The sequence below is a fragment of the Eretmochelys imbricata genome, chromosome 5, assembly GCF_965152235.1.
Source record: "Eretmochelys imbricata isolate rEreImb1 chromosome 5, rEreImb1.hap1, whole genome shotgun sequence".
NCBI lineage: Eukaryota > Metazoa > Chordata > Testudines > Cheloniidae > Eretmochelys > Eretmochelys imbricata.
Window position 1 is genome coordinate 7,049,297 of NC_135576.1, and position 15,219 is coordinate 7,064,515.

General features: G+C 42.2%; 1 protein-coding gene across 31 annotated transcripts in view; it reads right to left on the bottom strand.

Annotated features, from left to right (window-relative positions):
* CELF4 (CUGBP Elav-like family member 4) overlaps nucleotides 1-15,219 on the bottom strand; it is an 847,078-nt gene that overhangs the window by 727,996 nt on the left and 103,863 nt on the right. For all 31 annotated transcript variants that reach the window (XM_077818124.1, XM_077818110.1, XM_077818096.1 and 28 more), the window contains exon 2: nucleotides 12,596-12,678. In XM_077818124.1, coding sequence (XP_077674250.1) covers nucleotides 12,596-12,678 — 83 coding nt within the window. The remainder of the gene's footprint in view (nucleotides 1-12,595; nucleotides 12,679-15,219) is intronic.

The window sequence follows — 15,219 nt, forward strand, 5'->3', positions numbered from 1 at the left end:
TTTAAAGTAATACTAAGAATGTCACTCTTACCTTATTTATTTTCAGATCAGTCATGAGGAAGGGAAAAGAGACAGGGCTCCTTTCTGAATGACAAACATCACCCTGAGACTTCACCTTTCATTCAAGAAAAGGCACATTCCACCAGCTATTTTTATTTTTTTATACCATGGTATCATCTAGAGACCTCAACTGAGATCAGGGTCTGTGTGCGCCGGGTGCTGTACATACACAGAGTGAGATACAGTCCTGGCCCTGAAGAACTTCAATCTAAATAGACGTGACAGACAAAGGGTGAAAGAGAGGTAGGTTATATATCCCCATTTTACAGTAGGGGAACCAAGGCACAGAGAGATGAAATGACTTGCCCACCATCATTTAGGACATCTCTGGCAGGAATGAAACCCAGCTCTCCTAGTGGTAGTTCCGTGCTTTAGCTCAGTAATTTTGAACCAGGGGTACACGTACCCCTCGGTGTACACTGAGGTCTTCTGCGGGTACATCAACTCATCTAGATATTTGCCTACTTTTACAACACGCTAGATAAAAAGCACTAACAAAGGCAGTACAAACTAAAATTTCATACAGACAATGACTTGTTTATACTGCTTTATATACTATAAGCTGAAATGTAAGTACAATATTTATATTCCAGTTGATTTATTTTATAATTATATGGTAAAATGAGAAAGTCAGCAATTTTTCAGTAATAGTGTGCTGGCCCACTTTTATATTTGATGTCTGATTTTGGAAGCAAATAGCTTTTAAATGAAGTGAAACTTGGGGGTAGGCAAGAAAAATCAGACTCCTGAAAGGGGTACAGTAGTCTGGAAAGGCTGAGAGCCACCGCCTTAGCTCAACAAGACGATCCTTTCTCCCAGGCTGGATTGGCCAGTGGTTTACTACCATGCTTTCCTTTTCCCATGTTTTGCCTTAGGGTAGAACCTGGAACCTACCCAAGGAGGCAATTTAAGAGGCTGCACAAATTCCACAAGTGACATGGCTAAGATAGTTTCTTATGAAAATGTTCATAAAAAACGCTTCCCATTTTCTAACCAGCTCTATTTGTTAGTCATCCTCCTTTGGCCCTGCTGGAAGGACTCAAAAAGGATCAGATTTTCTTCACAATCAGGAGCTTTTATTCCCTAAAACTTGTGCCCAAAGGAGTCATCGAGCAGGTCCATAAGGATGGGACAAGCTAGAGCAGCCATGCATCCCCCCAGCCTGGGGGTCAAATTCAAATCTGGTATCAGTGAGTGTAACTGATGTGGGGGGAGGTGCAGCCATTTTACACTAGCTCTGAATCTCGTTCACTAAATAAAATGAGCTTTGACTCAGGAGAGTTCCTGTCTTTCGACCTTCTGGGTAAGATATAGCAATGCAGGGATGGCCAGCAGAGACTTTCTAGGACACCCAGCAATTCTTTCCAGAATCTAACCAGAGTGCCCTCCAGTGGCTCAGCTCTATCATCACACCATTCTGGATAGGCCTAGACTTCAAACAACGCTGAGAAGCAGTTGTGGCCAACTGGCCGGGCCATGAATAATAATAAAAGTAACGATAATAAAGAGTGTTTGCACATCAATGCAAAAGAATGATAAATAAAGAGGATAAATGTGGCTCTTAATCTTCAGCTATCTGCATGGGAAAGTTTGATTAATAACTACAGAGGCTTAACATAACCTCCTTGGATAACGAGTGAGGTGGCCTTCTCGAAGCCCTGATTATCCTCTTCTAATGGGCTTCATTTATTGTGTAAACTAATAATGGAGGCCTAAGCACTGCGCACTCCTGGGTCTGCAGGAAAAACACTGGGCCCAAATGTGATTATGTTGGTGAAGAGTGCTCGACAATACAGCGTGTTGCTGTGGGGGGGTCTGTGGAGGGGAGGAGAGAAAGAGTACATATTGCAAAGAAAGGGAAGAAACAAAGAAAAATGGGAGATTTAAAACAGAAACGTTAATTCCAGTCTCGGCAGCACTTGTATAAATCCACTGGGATCATTCAGGATTTACACCAGACTCCACTGAGAGCACGAATAATGCCCTGAGCTGCTAAGAATGGGGAAGACAGGTATTAGTAATGAGGGAGTCTGATTGGAATCCTGTCCAGAGAATCAGCAGCAAGGCCAAGACCCCGGGAGTGACTTGAGTTGTCAGTCAGGCTTTCCATGCCAGAGAGTAAAGAGATGCTCAAACAGCAATGGATTCCCCAAAGTGAGCAAGTTCAACAGCACAGCCTCGGTCCCAGAAAAGAAACAAATGACCTTCCAGGTCCCTAGGCTGAATCTCTAAAGTGCAAGCCCTACTGAAGGGAGGTGGCTTTTCAGGGCATCTTAAAGGGACACCACCAGGATAAGCCTATCTGATTCTGACCTGAGTTACATCGATGTAAATCTGACTTAAGGCAATGAAGTGTCCCTGTCTACATCAAGTAGACAGAGTGCAGAATTAGGCCCGCTCTATTGAAAACCATATTTCTTAGCTGCATAATGAACATCACATTTGATTATCCAAAATGAAATAATTGTAAATATACCTGATCTGAGTCTGTTTAACTGTTGCACTTCACTCAATAGAGACAATGGGATGAGGTTGGACAGACTCGCTTCGGAGGCATTAGCTCTAGTCTCTGGTGTTTGGATTCACAGCACTGAGGGAAAATGTTTCAGGCTTAATACCAGAAATACAGATGGACCCAAACCAAAGCTCCAGATTTGAAACATCCCTTTGAAGATGTTCAGATCTGGATTGCAGGGCAGAACTTTCCAACTTCCCTCATTGTATAGGGCTGATCTCATTACCTATTATTTATTTTACAGTAATGTCTATGGATCATCATCATGGATAGCCGTGCAAGGCACTGCACAAACTCACAACAATGGTCCCTACCTTGACATATTTTAATCGAAGTATAAGAGATGAGACATCCAGTGAACACAACAAACAGATGTGTGAGGGGCGAAGGGAGCATATGGAAATGATGCGACAATGTGACATGGCTAGCCAGGCGAGCAATGGTCACAGACTGCCAGACGCTTAGCCAGTGTCCAAAGGCGAGCATTAAGGAGAAATTGTGAAGGATGACACTGAAGTGGCCTTTGTGGATATTTATGGGGAGTTTAAGGCCAGTGTGGGAGAAAGTGCAAAGGGGATTGTAACCAATGGCTAACATCATTAGCAGGGATAGGGGTTGGAGTGGACATCTCAACAGCAAACAACAGAGGACAGGTGAGGAAGGGGCTTAAAAGAAAAGATGAGTAGTTTGTGAATATTAGACAGACAGATGTGTCTGTCCATATACATATAAGTATCTATGGGCCTGATTCTGATCTCACACCAGTTTCACAGTGGTATAATTGAGACCTTTGTGTTCGTTTTTGTTTTTTTTTAAATCTAACGTTTAAAAAACTTTACTGACAGTTTTTGTGAAATACTTTACTACACACTAAACCCTAACCCTAGGGCTATTGTCACTCAACAATGTTACTTTAACAGCAACAAAAAAGCACAAAGAATGAACCTGATTCCAATCTTGCTTATACTCGTGTAAATCAGGAATTATTCCATTGAACAAACTGGTGCAGTGTAAGTGACATCAGAAGCTGATCTCAACAGGTTTCAAAACACACCCATTGACCAGAAATGGTTTCATAGCAGCAGAGCAGAGTTGATCAAGCCATGCACAGAACAAGGGATAAATAAACCCAGCACTTCAACATGCGAGTTAAGCAACAACCTGAGCATTAGCTTGGAAGAGCTTAATTACAACTGGACAAAATTCGCTTTGCCAGTGCCTGGCCAGGAAACAAATATGCAACTCCACCATCCAGGTGGCATGCTGAAGAACGAATTAACAGTGGTGGAAAGCAGACAGAAGCAGCAAAGGATTATGGGGGTTTAGCTTCCCACACATAATGGGGCAAGGAAGGAGTTTGACTTCATCCCCATACCACCAAGGAGCTGATTTGGAGCATGTATCCAAGGTCAAAATTCAACACACACAATCCACCCGAGTTCTAAAATGCTTTTTAAAATATACATTAATAAGACAAGACTTTTTTGGAGGGGGTTGGGGGGGGGAGGAAGTATGGGAAACAAGATACAATCACATTTCCATTAAAGAGAAAAAGGCACATTTCTTCTTTGAAAAATAGGTTAGGCTTAATTTTGTCCTTGTACTTACAGAAACTAATCAGAAAGCTTTGACATTGCTGGGAATCTGCCAAGTGCAGCCGCTCACACACGTGGCGGCACTTTAAGGTTTGCACTGCAGCTACTCAGCAGAACAAAGTCACTTCGGATACCCACTTGCCTGAACTGATAGCACAGACCCAAGTCTAGTCATTCCCCATCTCTCCCTCCCCCCTGCCAAAAAAAAAAAAGAAAAGAGCCTCTGAAGTTAAGTTTAGATATTATGTAGGTCATGTTATGCCAAGTCACATTAGAAGTTGTTCTGAAGCAGAGGACTATGATGGGAGATTACACTGTAATTACACTACATTATTAGCACTAAAAGGCCCCCATTCAGCAAAGTATTTAAACACATGCCTATCTTTGAGCACCTGAGTAATTCCATTGACTTCAAAGGTACTGCTCCAATGCTCAAAGCTAGTCACATGTTGAACTACCTTGCTGAATTGCAGCTGGAGATGGGAGAGTGTTTAAGGCAAAATAGTTTACTCCCTTGTATCTGTTTACATCAATGGGATTTTGCCAGAGTAAAGACAAAGGCCTGGTCTAACCTAGGAAATTAGGTCCGTATAACTATGTTGCTCAGGAGTGTGAAAAAGCCACACCTGAGCGATGCAGTTAAATTGACCTAACCCTCAGTATAGACGCTGCTAAGTCAATAGGAGAATTGTCCTGTAGACCTAGCTACTGCCTCTTGGGGAGATGGGAGTACCTATACTGATGGGAGAACCGCTCCCATTGACATAGGTAATGCCTTCACTGAAACACTACAGCTGCACCCACTGCAGGATTTCAAGTGTAGACAAGCCTTAAGGGTAAAATTTTCAAAAGGCGTAATTGATTTAGGAATCTAAATCCTATTTTCAAAAGTAACTTAAGTCTCATGCATCCGACAAAGTGGGTATTCACCCACGAAAGCTTATGCTCCAATACGTCTGTTAGTTTATAAGGTGCCACAGGACTCTTTGCCGCTTTTACAGATCCAGACTGACACGGCTACCCCTCTGATACTTAAGTCTCAAAGAAACTCCAAAGTTTCACCTTTGAAAATGGGACTAAGTCACATACGTGCTTTTGAAAATTTCACCCTAAGAGTAAAATAATGACTGCCAGGTTTGGCTCTCTGCCTCCAGTTACACAGAATTACCTGTCTGTCTAGATACACAGGGAGAGAAAAACATCAAAGGTTCTCTGCATTTTTCCTCACTCATTCTTTATTATTGAGAGATGATTACATGAAAACAGGATCATAATTGCTTACTAATACAGATGCTCCTGCTTTTCCCTTGAAAAATGCATGCTCCACAGAAGGGTCATGGCTCAAAACTCTAGAGTATTGCAATTGAAAGCCTTAGAGTTATGGGCCCATTAAGTGGTAAGGGCCTGACCCTGAAAGGTGTGTATCAGCTTCCCCAAGACACCAAGTGCCCTCAGCTCCCATGATCTTCAACTGGAACTTGCCTGATTACAGTGTAAGGACTGCATGATATGGCCCAGTAAGTCTTGTGGATGCTCAGCATTTTGCAGGATCAGACCTCCTAGTTGAAGAATTCTTAGTAATGTTTTACGTCCCCACTGCAAGTCCTGGTTTCTGGTTCACCATCATTTTAACAGCAACCGATACAGGGCTGATTTCCCTCTTTCCCACACCATGTAGCTCCACTGATCTCTCAGTCAGATTACTGCTGATGTACACCGGTGCAAGTGAGGACAGAATCAAGGGCCTGGTGTGTACAAACATAGGCCAGGGTGAAGATCGCTCACAGAGAAGAAAAAACTTTTTAGGGTGAAAATGTTAATTTTCATGTTAACCATGTTAATCCATGTTAATTCCCTTAATAATAATAATGAACAATGGATGTAAAACAAAAGCATACAACCAAGAGGTCAGATTTGTTTCCAACCTTAGACGTTGCATCAGCTTCCCTTTGAGTAGCTTAAGCCCAAAATATGACCTATCTTAAAGTTACATAATGTGTGTGCGTACGCACACACACACTGAACAAGGATATTATGAGAGCCTAACTCAATCTCCACGCCTGGCTTTGACAGAAACTGAGGGCACCCATCCTCTCACTGGATGAGTCCCCGAGCTGATTTGATTGGTGTGTGCTGTGCCGCTATGAAAATGGAAATGTTTTTGCTGAGATCCAGGTTTGCCCTCAAATCGTTACACATTATCTATTTATTTATGCATAAACAGGGGCATTATGGTTTGGAGAATAGGGACCCTTTGATGGGAGGTAAGCTTGACTAGCCTATGGGAGTTTACTGTTATGCATATAAATGAGGCCATACATACAAATATGCACAGCAGACAAGTGAAAATATATAGCACCTCTTTAAAATGAAATACTTTGATTGCTCCAATCACAAGAAGTTGTAAAACTACCCTGAAGAATTAACAGCCTCAGTACATGCTAACTACATCCATCATGAATTCGTCTTTAGTTTCTGTTATCACATCACTGTCTCCTGGGATCCCCAGCCTTGTCATCATTTGCCCTTTATAATTTATTCAGCTTGTACTTGCCTGAATCCTTTCTACTTATCATTCATCTTTACAGTTGTACATAAAATTAGATTGATCCTCCTATGGCATACACGTCAGAAAGAGAAAAGTTGTCATTGAGTAACACATGAAGCGAATGAAGGTCCAACAACGGCTTTTGTTGAATTGCTCAACAATTGTCCTTTGAGATCCAAATGAAAAAAAAAAAAAGAGAGAGAGAGAGATAATACAATCTTTGGAATTTCATTTTAATTTTCCTGTAGATATGTGTGGGCGTGTATATATATACACACACACACATATACAGTGTTATATATTCATGTATATATTAATTTCCTCTAAAGCTAAAAGACAAGCAAGATCTCATTGCTCGAATTTTGCAAATCTAAAAGGGACCTATTCGGAAGCTACAGATGTAATGAGAGTGCTGGTCTGAGGTGAGACGGCAGCACACACACACTGGTTCTGACACAACACTTACACTGTAGCCTTTTCCTCCAAAGCTCTTTGGACTGGAACGTAGAGAGTGAGTTTACTTTGTATTCCTGTGGTTGCGGGAGTGGGGCTACAGAAGCCAATCTTTAACTAGTGAAATGGAACTTTAATGTTTACAAAGCAGATAGGACCCAGGTGTTTCATCTCATCTGGTGAATAGCACAGCACTGCCAAACTACAGGGGTTTTTAGTAAATGGAAAGTGGCTTTACTCCCCCCACACCCTTCCTTTCCCTGAAGAAAGAGCCAAAGAGCCTTTGACCTTCTGATCAGCCTGGGGAGAGGAGGGAGAAGAATCTTTTTTAACCATGACGTGGATGCCCGAAGATTTCAAGGAGAATTTCTACAGGCTCAGTGTTTGCAAGTCTCTTCCCTCAAATCTGTTTTTGCTCCTTTTCATCTTCATTTTTTAACTTTGGAAACAGGCATAGTTCTCCCAGGGGAACAATTAAATGTGTTTTCTTTCAAAATCTAAAGGGCATGGTGAGCAGCTTGTATGTTCAGAGGGCTACTTTAATCAATGGAATCCTTCCAGCCTGCCACTGCTGACCAAATTACAACTTACATTGGTAGTGAAAACTTTTCAGGGCGGTGGGGGGGATCTAAATCCAGCTTTTGGCCTAATGCAGTGTGCAGGGCAATATGCGACTTCATAGTTTCCTAACAAGCTTCTAGGAAACCCACTGAAGCATTAAAAAGTGAATTAATATTGTAAAATTACAGCACAGCCTACTAGACTTGATGAAATTCATACCCTGTGCACAGGGCCCTTGCAAGGTCTATGCACTACTTGAGTCTCACTTAAGCCCTGTTGTGAGGATTTCAGTAACTAAGGGCTGAATTTCACTCCTTACACATGATGAATTTCACGGAGGCATGATTGGTAACATGCACATGCATTTCATCAAGGCATGATTGGTAACACACATGAGAATTTCAGTAAATTATGAAACAGGAACCACGCCTCTGGATTCAATAGCTATCGTTTCCTTCCAATTTTAAAGGAGCTTCAGAGCACCTTGACATCCCCCAGTTTCCTGATATTATTGCAACACATATTTACCCTCCTTTGCTTTTACAGAAACACTCAATTAGATGTAGTACGGAATGGCATAGGTTGGTTTGGGCGGCATAAAGACAGCAACAGATTGGGTGCTATTAGAAGCAAAATAGAAACTCTGTAAGTTGCTGAGAAATATAATACAGCTGCAGTACTATTTCTCCCCTCTCAATAAGACGACAAAATAATTTTTGATGGATTTCAAAGTCTGGAAAGGCACCTAAAATTTTGGAGGTTAACAGTTTGCCAGCTATCCCTTTTTATATTTATTCTTTGGAGCCTTGCTGGTGAGTTCTGATTTTATAGAAAACAGGCAGCCCCCCACAACCAACAGCCCCTTCAGTCCCTGTGTCTGAGAAACCACAAAGAAACAGAGAAAAAATGCAACCGTGCTTATCATACATGAGCTCAGTTTATTTGTGTCATAAATAAAAGTCGATCTTGATAGCCTAATTACATTTCTCAGCATTATCCTCTGACGTTAGCCTCAGAAAGAAAGAAAGGGGGAAAAGTTGACTTTGCTATAATTTGTAATGAAAATGACTACACTTAAAACAATTTTATTTCCCTGATTTCATTTCCTATGGAGCTCTGCGGGGCCAATAGCTAATATTAAACGAAGCGGGCAGGCACATAATTCTCATGTCCCCTGCACTGTCATTGTTGGGGTCATATTTTTGCTTTCTCCTAGATTATGGACTGCATTTCTTATATTGAACTTTCATCATGGGGAGATTTACCAGGCTCAGAATTCCCAAGGGGGAATCAACTTTTACGTTTTGTATTCTCTCCCATCCCCCTCCTATTAAAATATTCCACCTTGCCTAATTTGCCTTTGAGATGTCTAAAAATGCTAGTGGTTTTCCCAGCATGAAGGATTAGCACAGATTATGGTGAACAGTGTTAATTATAGGCGGGGAAAGAGAATAGTGCATCTCTCCAATCTGTTCTTGATTTCCCTTGTGTCTGTCTGGCTGGTAATAAGCCTCCTTTAATCTGGCAGTCCCCTTGGTGAAATCAGCACCACGGACAGCAATATTGATTGCTTCTGAGAAACCATCACAGCTGCTCACCCAAATTACCTTTGATATGTGACCTTTAATGTAATTACTGCAACATCAAAGCATTTCTATAAATTATTAAAAAACTAATATACTTCATCATCCAGCTATTCTATTATATGTAAAATAAACAATCACAAGTAAATGTTAAAATTTGAATCGCCTGGCACTCACAATAGTGTTCTAACGCACACCCAGTCCTTCAGTTTTAGGCAGAAGACACTTTCAAACTGTCCCAAGCAGTGGGCTGAAGAAGATTTCACAAGCAAGTTGATATTTTACATTACGTTCTACTTCCCGCAAAATATTTATCACAACTCTCCCCCTAAAAAATGGACCATAAAGACTTTATTAATCAACACACACCTGCTTAGCAGTGTTTTGATTATTCCACAAGATGACTTTATATCTCACATATAACAAGAAAATATGTGAAACATATTTCTGTCATCTTACAAAGCACATCCAGAAAGTAATTACTGTAAAATATGTGCATGTAACCACTCCACTAAAAACACAGTGATACACAGCTGAGAGGCAGGAGCTTGGATCTATGCACAAAATTCTGGTGCCTCATCATTTCCATACATTTGCATTTATGTGCATATTATTACAAATGACTCAGTTCTATGTTTTATAACAGCAAATATGCATGCAGTAGTAATACAAGAGCAAGTACTGTATAATTTACTGGGGGGGAAGCCTCAATTCAGTGATCTACTGTATGTATTACTTTCCCCTTTCTATACCTGGCTTGTTAATTATTTTCATGCTTCTTCAGTAGTATTGTTTGTGTCACAGAAACTAGCAGGTGAAGGGAATGTGTTATATATGTATTGTTTGTAAACTCATGTCAGAGAGGACTTTGACCCTTGACCTAAGGCATGCTTCTCATTTTATGGTGATGAATTATGCTTAATATTGCCAGTGCATGTCATCAAGCCCAGTTAGGTATGTCATAAAATACTCCCCTGCTACTTGCATAGGAGCCATAAAATAATATCCTGGCATGAGAGCTTATCAAAGACAAGGCTGGTTCCCTGAAACAAACTAGAGAAACATCATCCAGAGGATGAGTTCAGGAACTTGATGGAAAGGTGTCTGCAGCCAGGTTGGGTGGGAGAAAGAAGGGCTTGATCCCAAGAGGAATAATTGGAATTGAAGCCAAAGGCTCTGGTGGGTGCTCAGTATATTTGAAATTCTGGTCACTTATTTCAGCACAGAGCCTTCATCATTGCCCTTGGGGTCAGATTCTGATCACTATTACAGCCAGTGTTAAACACGAATAACTCTCCTGAAGTCAATGCTGTTAGTCTGGGTTTAGAGCATTGCAAATGAGGTCAGAATTTGAATTGATAAAAGCTAGAGGTACTCAGACCCTCATAGTATCAGACATAAAACCTTAAGGGTAAACTCCTACCCCTGTTGCAATCAACACAAGCTTTGCCATTGACTTCAATGGAGCCAGGATTTCACCCTCAGAGCTTTGTTGTTTATATAGACATACAGACATACACCTTGGCCACTACAAATCTGGGTGTCTAAAATCAGGCTCTCAAACTCCATATTTAGGCAAATAATTTTTCACCGGATTTTCAAAAGTGCTGAGCACCCAGCAACTCTCATGGACTTCAGTTGAGTTATTCCAGTTTTACACCAGCCTCACTGAGACATGACTTTGACCTCATGGGAATGATATGAGCTCTGGACATGATTAAAATAGCCTGCTTTTCAATTCCTGAGTATCCAACAACTCCCAGTGAATGGCTCTACTAAATAAACAACCGTTTTTGAGAATCAGGACCCCAATTTAGCCACTTAATTATGGATTCAGGTTTGAAAATCTTGATCCCTGTGTTTTTGCATGCGTATGCCTCTAAAACATGCTCAATAAAATATAAATGAAGAAGCTGTTATTTGAAACATCCCTAAGCTAAATATCTGTCTTTTGTGAGTATGTGCACACACATACTCTTTAGCTGGTAGCCCAGGCACAGAGACGGCATGGATTTAAAAAGAAAATAAACTGGAAGGAATCACCCCTGAGTAGCAACAATGCAACCAGAGCCACTCATATTTTTGAGAAGAACTAGTTTGTTGGAGCTGTCACCAGGCGTGAAGGTATTCTTAGTGAACAACGCGCACACATACACAAACAAACCACACCCGTTACGACAAAGATCGCACCGAACGCGTGAGTGTGTGGGCATCTGCACTGGTAAGGGGATGAAAAGATAGGTCAGTTCTAGAGACTGATACAGGGCCATGGACATATCAGGAGAAGCAACAATTTCTCAGCAGTTGAGAGTAACTTGAGTCTAGTGATAGCAACTCCCAGCTTGCATACAGGGGTAGATTAAAGTAATGCAGTCCTTGTTCAAAACTCTGAGTGTACAGACTTATGGGTAAACCTTTGCTCCCAGCCTCTTCATTCTACACATACCCCTTGCCCCCTGACCTTTATGGACACATCTCTGTCCCTCCTGAGTCCTTGATCCTTTATCCACATGAGACAGAGCAGGCAGAGATACTCCCTCCAGCTGCAATCAGATCTGCACTGTGCTTCTCCCTGTCCCTGTACACCAACCACACCCGTGTCTCCCCCACCCCCAACCCTTACCACTGGCCTGAGAAACCCAAGGACCAGTCTCAATCCGCCCCTGCAGGCCAGGTCTTCCCCTCAGAGTGATGTTTCTATTTTTAGTTCTGCTTGTGTTGTCTGAACCTCAGATCTTGCTCATGTGAATAATTTTCCTCATTATCTCATGTTCTTCTCTTCTCTCTCTCTTTTTTCTCCTTGTCTCACTGCCTTTCCAATCTGCTACAGCTGCTTGAATACTAAAGCAACTGAGTCAAACCACTTTGTCATGAAGAATATGTTTTCAGTCTGTGATAACTCAATAATTCAAACCGTTTCTTTTTGCCACCACGCCTTGCTTTGTCGAGGGGGGGAGGGGCGGGGAAGTGGAGGTGTTACCTCATACACACATGTCCATGCACGAATCAGAAGGCTGAGCCCTAAAGCCTCTTTCTCACATGACAAAGGGTGGCAGAATCCAGCCCCAAATGGGTTATTTTCCGCTGTGTGCTTCTGGATACAACAACAAGCTGAGGTTTGCTACGTCTGGAAACGTCTAGGCTGGATTGTGGCACCTTGATTTTATAGCCCCATGCAAATATGGACTCATCCGAGCAACAACAGTCATTAATCATCCTACCCCCAAATGGGAACGTAATATACAACCCAATGCAGATGAAAACAGCAATCTGGACTCACCCCTGGCAGTGTCTTCTGTTCATGCAGCGCACTCTGGGCCTTCAGGGCAGACTCCCTTTCGCAGTATGTTAGGAAGGCACACCCTGCAAACGAAAGACAACCCTGCGTTAAGTACAGAGCTTTGGTGTGGATCAGCTTAGGAGCAGGATGCAGAACAATGCTCAGCTTCTTGCTTTTCCAGCGAGGGAGCTGCAGACTCCCTTTCCCTAGTGGGATACTCTCCCAGGAATAGAATGAATCCCTTTCCCCAGGCTCTCACGATAACAGGAAACTGTGTCCAGCACGTGCTCATCGGGGGGGTGATTCCGCCTCATTGCATTTATCCATGCTGGGTAAAAGCATGGAGCAGGATGCAGAGCAGAGAGGAACCCACTCCGACATTAATGGGGCTGTTGATATGGGACTGACATTTTATTCCTACCAAGTTGCAGCAATGCGGACAAGGAGTGGAGTGTGGAACCAAGATCTCCTAAGCACACTGTTGACCATGATTAAATCCTCATGCTCCCCTTTGGTACCATACATCCAGAGTAAGGGGCACACAAGGACTTGGGATTTCCAACTGCAGAGGATGACACATAGCACTTAACCTGGCTCGCATCCCCGAGTAACCCCCCATTTGCATTCACACTGGAGAATAACCACCTGGCACTCCCCGCTTGCTCAAAGCCAGACATACGAAGGCAATTACGCTGAGGCCCAGATGAACAGTCCAAACATCGTATCACTTTAGAAAGCATTAGAAATTCAGAGTTGCCACAGTGGATCAGATCACTGGTCCATCTAGCGGGACAGCCTATCAACTGCAGGGGCCATTGCCTGCCATGGTAGAATGGTAAAGGAAAGTAAAAAACCTCATTATGCAACAGGCCAATGTTGCAATATCCTAGTTGTGCATGCAATGTGATCAGATTATTCCCCCTTACTGGAGTATACGGAAAGGCTGCCAGTCACTGTGGCACAAGAACTGCTTATCATGCACAGGACACTTTCCCAGCAAGTTACTACAAAACAACTACAACCTGTGTCTCTGCCCCCACCCCAGCTTCTTTGACTGGAGATATCTGACCAGTCAAGCTTTAGATGGTTTGTCCATCAAACTGTGAGCTTCTTCCAAACCTGGGAAGAAGGAAAGGGGAAGTCTTCTCAACAACTGTCTATTTATGTTCCATTATCTTGCCTTAGAATAACAGAAATAGAGGGCTGGAAGGGCCCTGTCATAAATATAAAGGGAAGGGTAAACACCTTTAAACACCCTCCTGGCCAGAGGAAAAACCCTTTCACCTGTAAAGGGTTAAGAAGCTAGGATAACCTCGCTGGCACCTGACCAAAATGACCAATGAGGAGACAAGATACTTTCAAAAGCTGGGGGGAGGGAGAAACAAAGCCTCTCTCTCTGTTTGTGTGATGCTTTTGCCTGGGACAGAACAGGAATGGAGTCTTAGAACTTAGTAAGTAATCTAGCTAGATATGCATTAGATTCTGATTTCTTTAAATGGCTGAGAAAATAAGCTGTGCTGAATGGAATGGATATTCCTGTTTTTGTGTCTTTTTGTAACTTAAGGTTTTGCCTAGAGGGATTCTCTATGTTTTGAATCTAATTACCCTGTAAGGTATTTACCATCCTGATTTTACAGAGGTAATTCTTTTACTTTTTCTTCTATTAAAATTCTTCTTTTAAGAAACTGAATGCTTTTTCATTGTTCTTAAGATCCAAGGGTTTGGGTCTGTGTTCACCTATGCAAATTGGTGAGGATTTTTTCCAGCCTTCCCCAGGAAAGGGGGTGTAAGATTTGGGAGGATTTTGGGGGGAAAGACATTTCCAAACGGACTCGTTCCCAGTGACCGGTGTTAGACATTTGGTGGTGGCAGCGAAAGTCCAAGGGCAAAAGGTAAAATAGTTTGTACCTTGGGGAAGTTTTAACCTAAGCTGGTAAAAGTAAGCTTAGGAGGTTTTCATGCAGGTCCCCACATCTGTACCCTAGAGTTCAGAGTGGGGAAGGAACCTTGACAGGCCCTAAAGAGATCATCTTGTCTATCCCGCTTTGCTGAGGAAGGATTAAGTATACATAGATCCACCAGCTCCTCTTTGTTTATTCACTTGTTACACTTTGTTTAAATCTTAGATTGTGAGCTCTCCGGGACACAAATTGCCTTTGTATTATTTGTGTGGTGTTTAAATTATTTGTGTGGTGATCTTTGACTGGGGTCCTTAGGTGCTAACACAGAAGAAATAAAATAGGTCACTTTTCTCTTTTAAGAAGTTCTAAATAGAATATGTTAGAGCAGAGGCTCTCAACATAGATACCATTGTGGGCTGCATATGCGACCAACGATATGTTATGTGGGCCACATCCAATACTACCTGTATGGCCCGCAGCTGTGTGCTGATTGGCTGCGAGCATCCCATGGGCCACGGGTTGAGAACCACTGGGTTAGAGGATGGAATAAGTTAAAAGGTAGTTTTCTAAATATTTTCTTGAAGAACTCACCCCACTAACTCCCACAAATTGGATGATCGTTAGAATCAGAGATGGGAAACACCTGCTGGATCATCTTATCTAATGTCTGTGTGTGTGGGGACGGCTCCTTTTCGTATATTCCAACTGTTCACATGTATCATG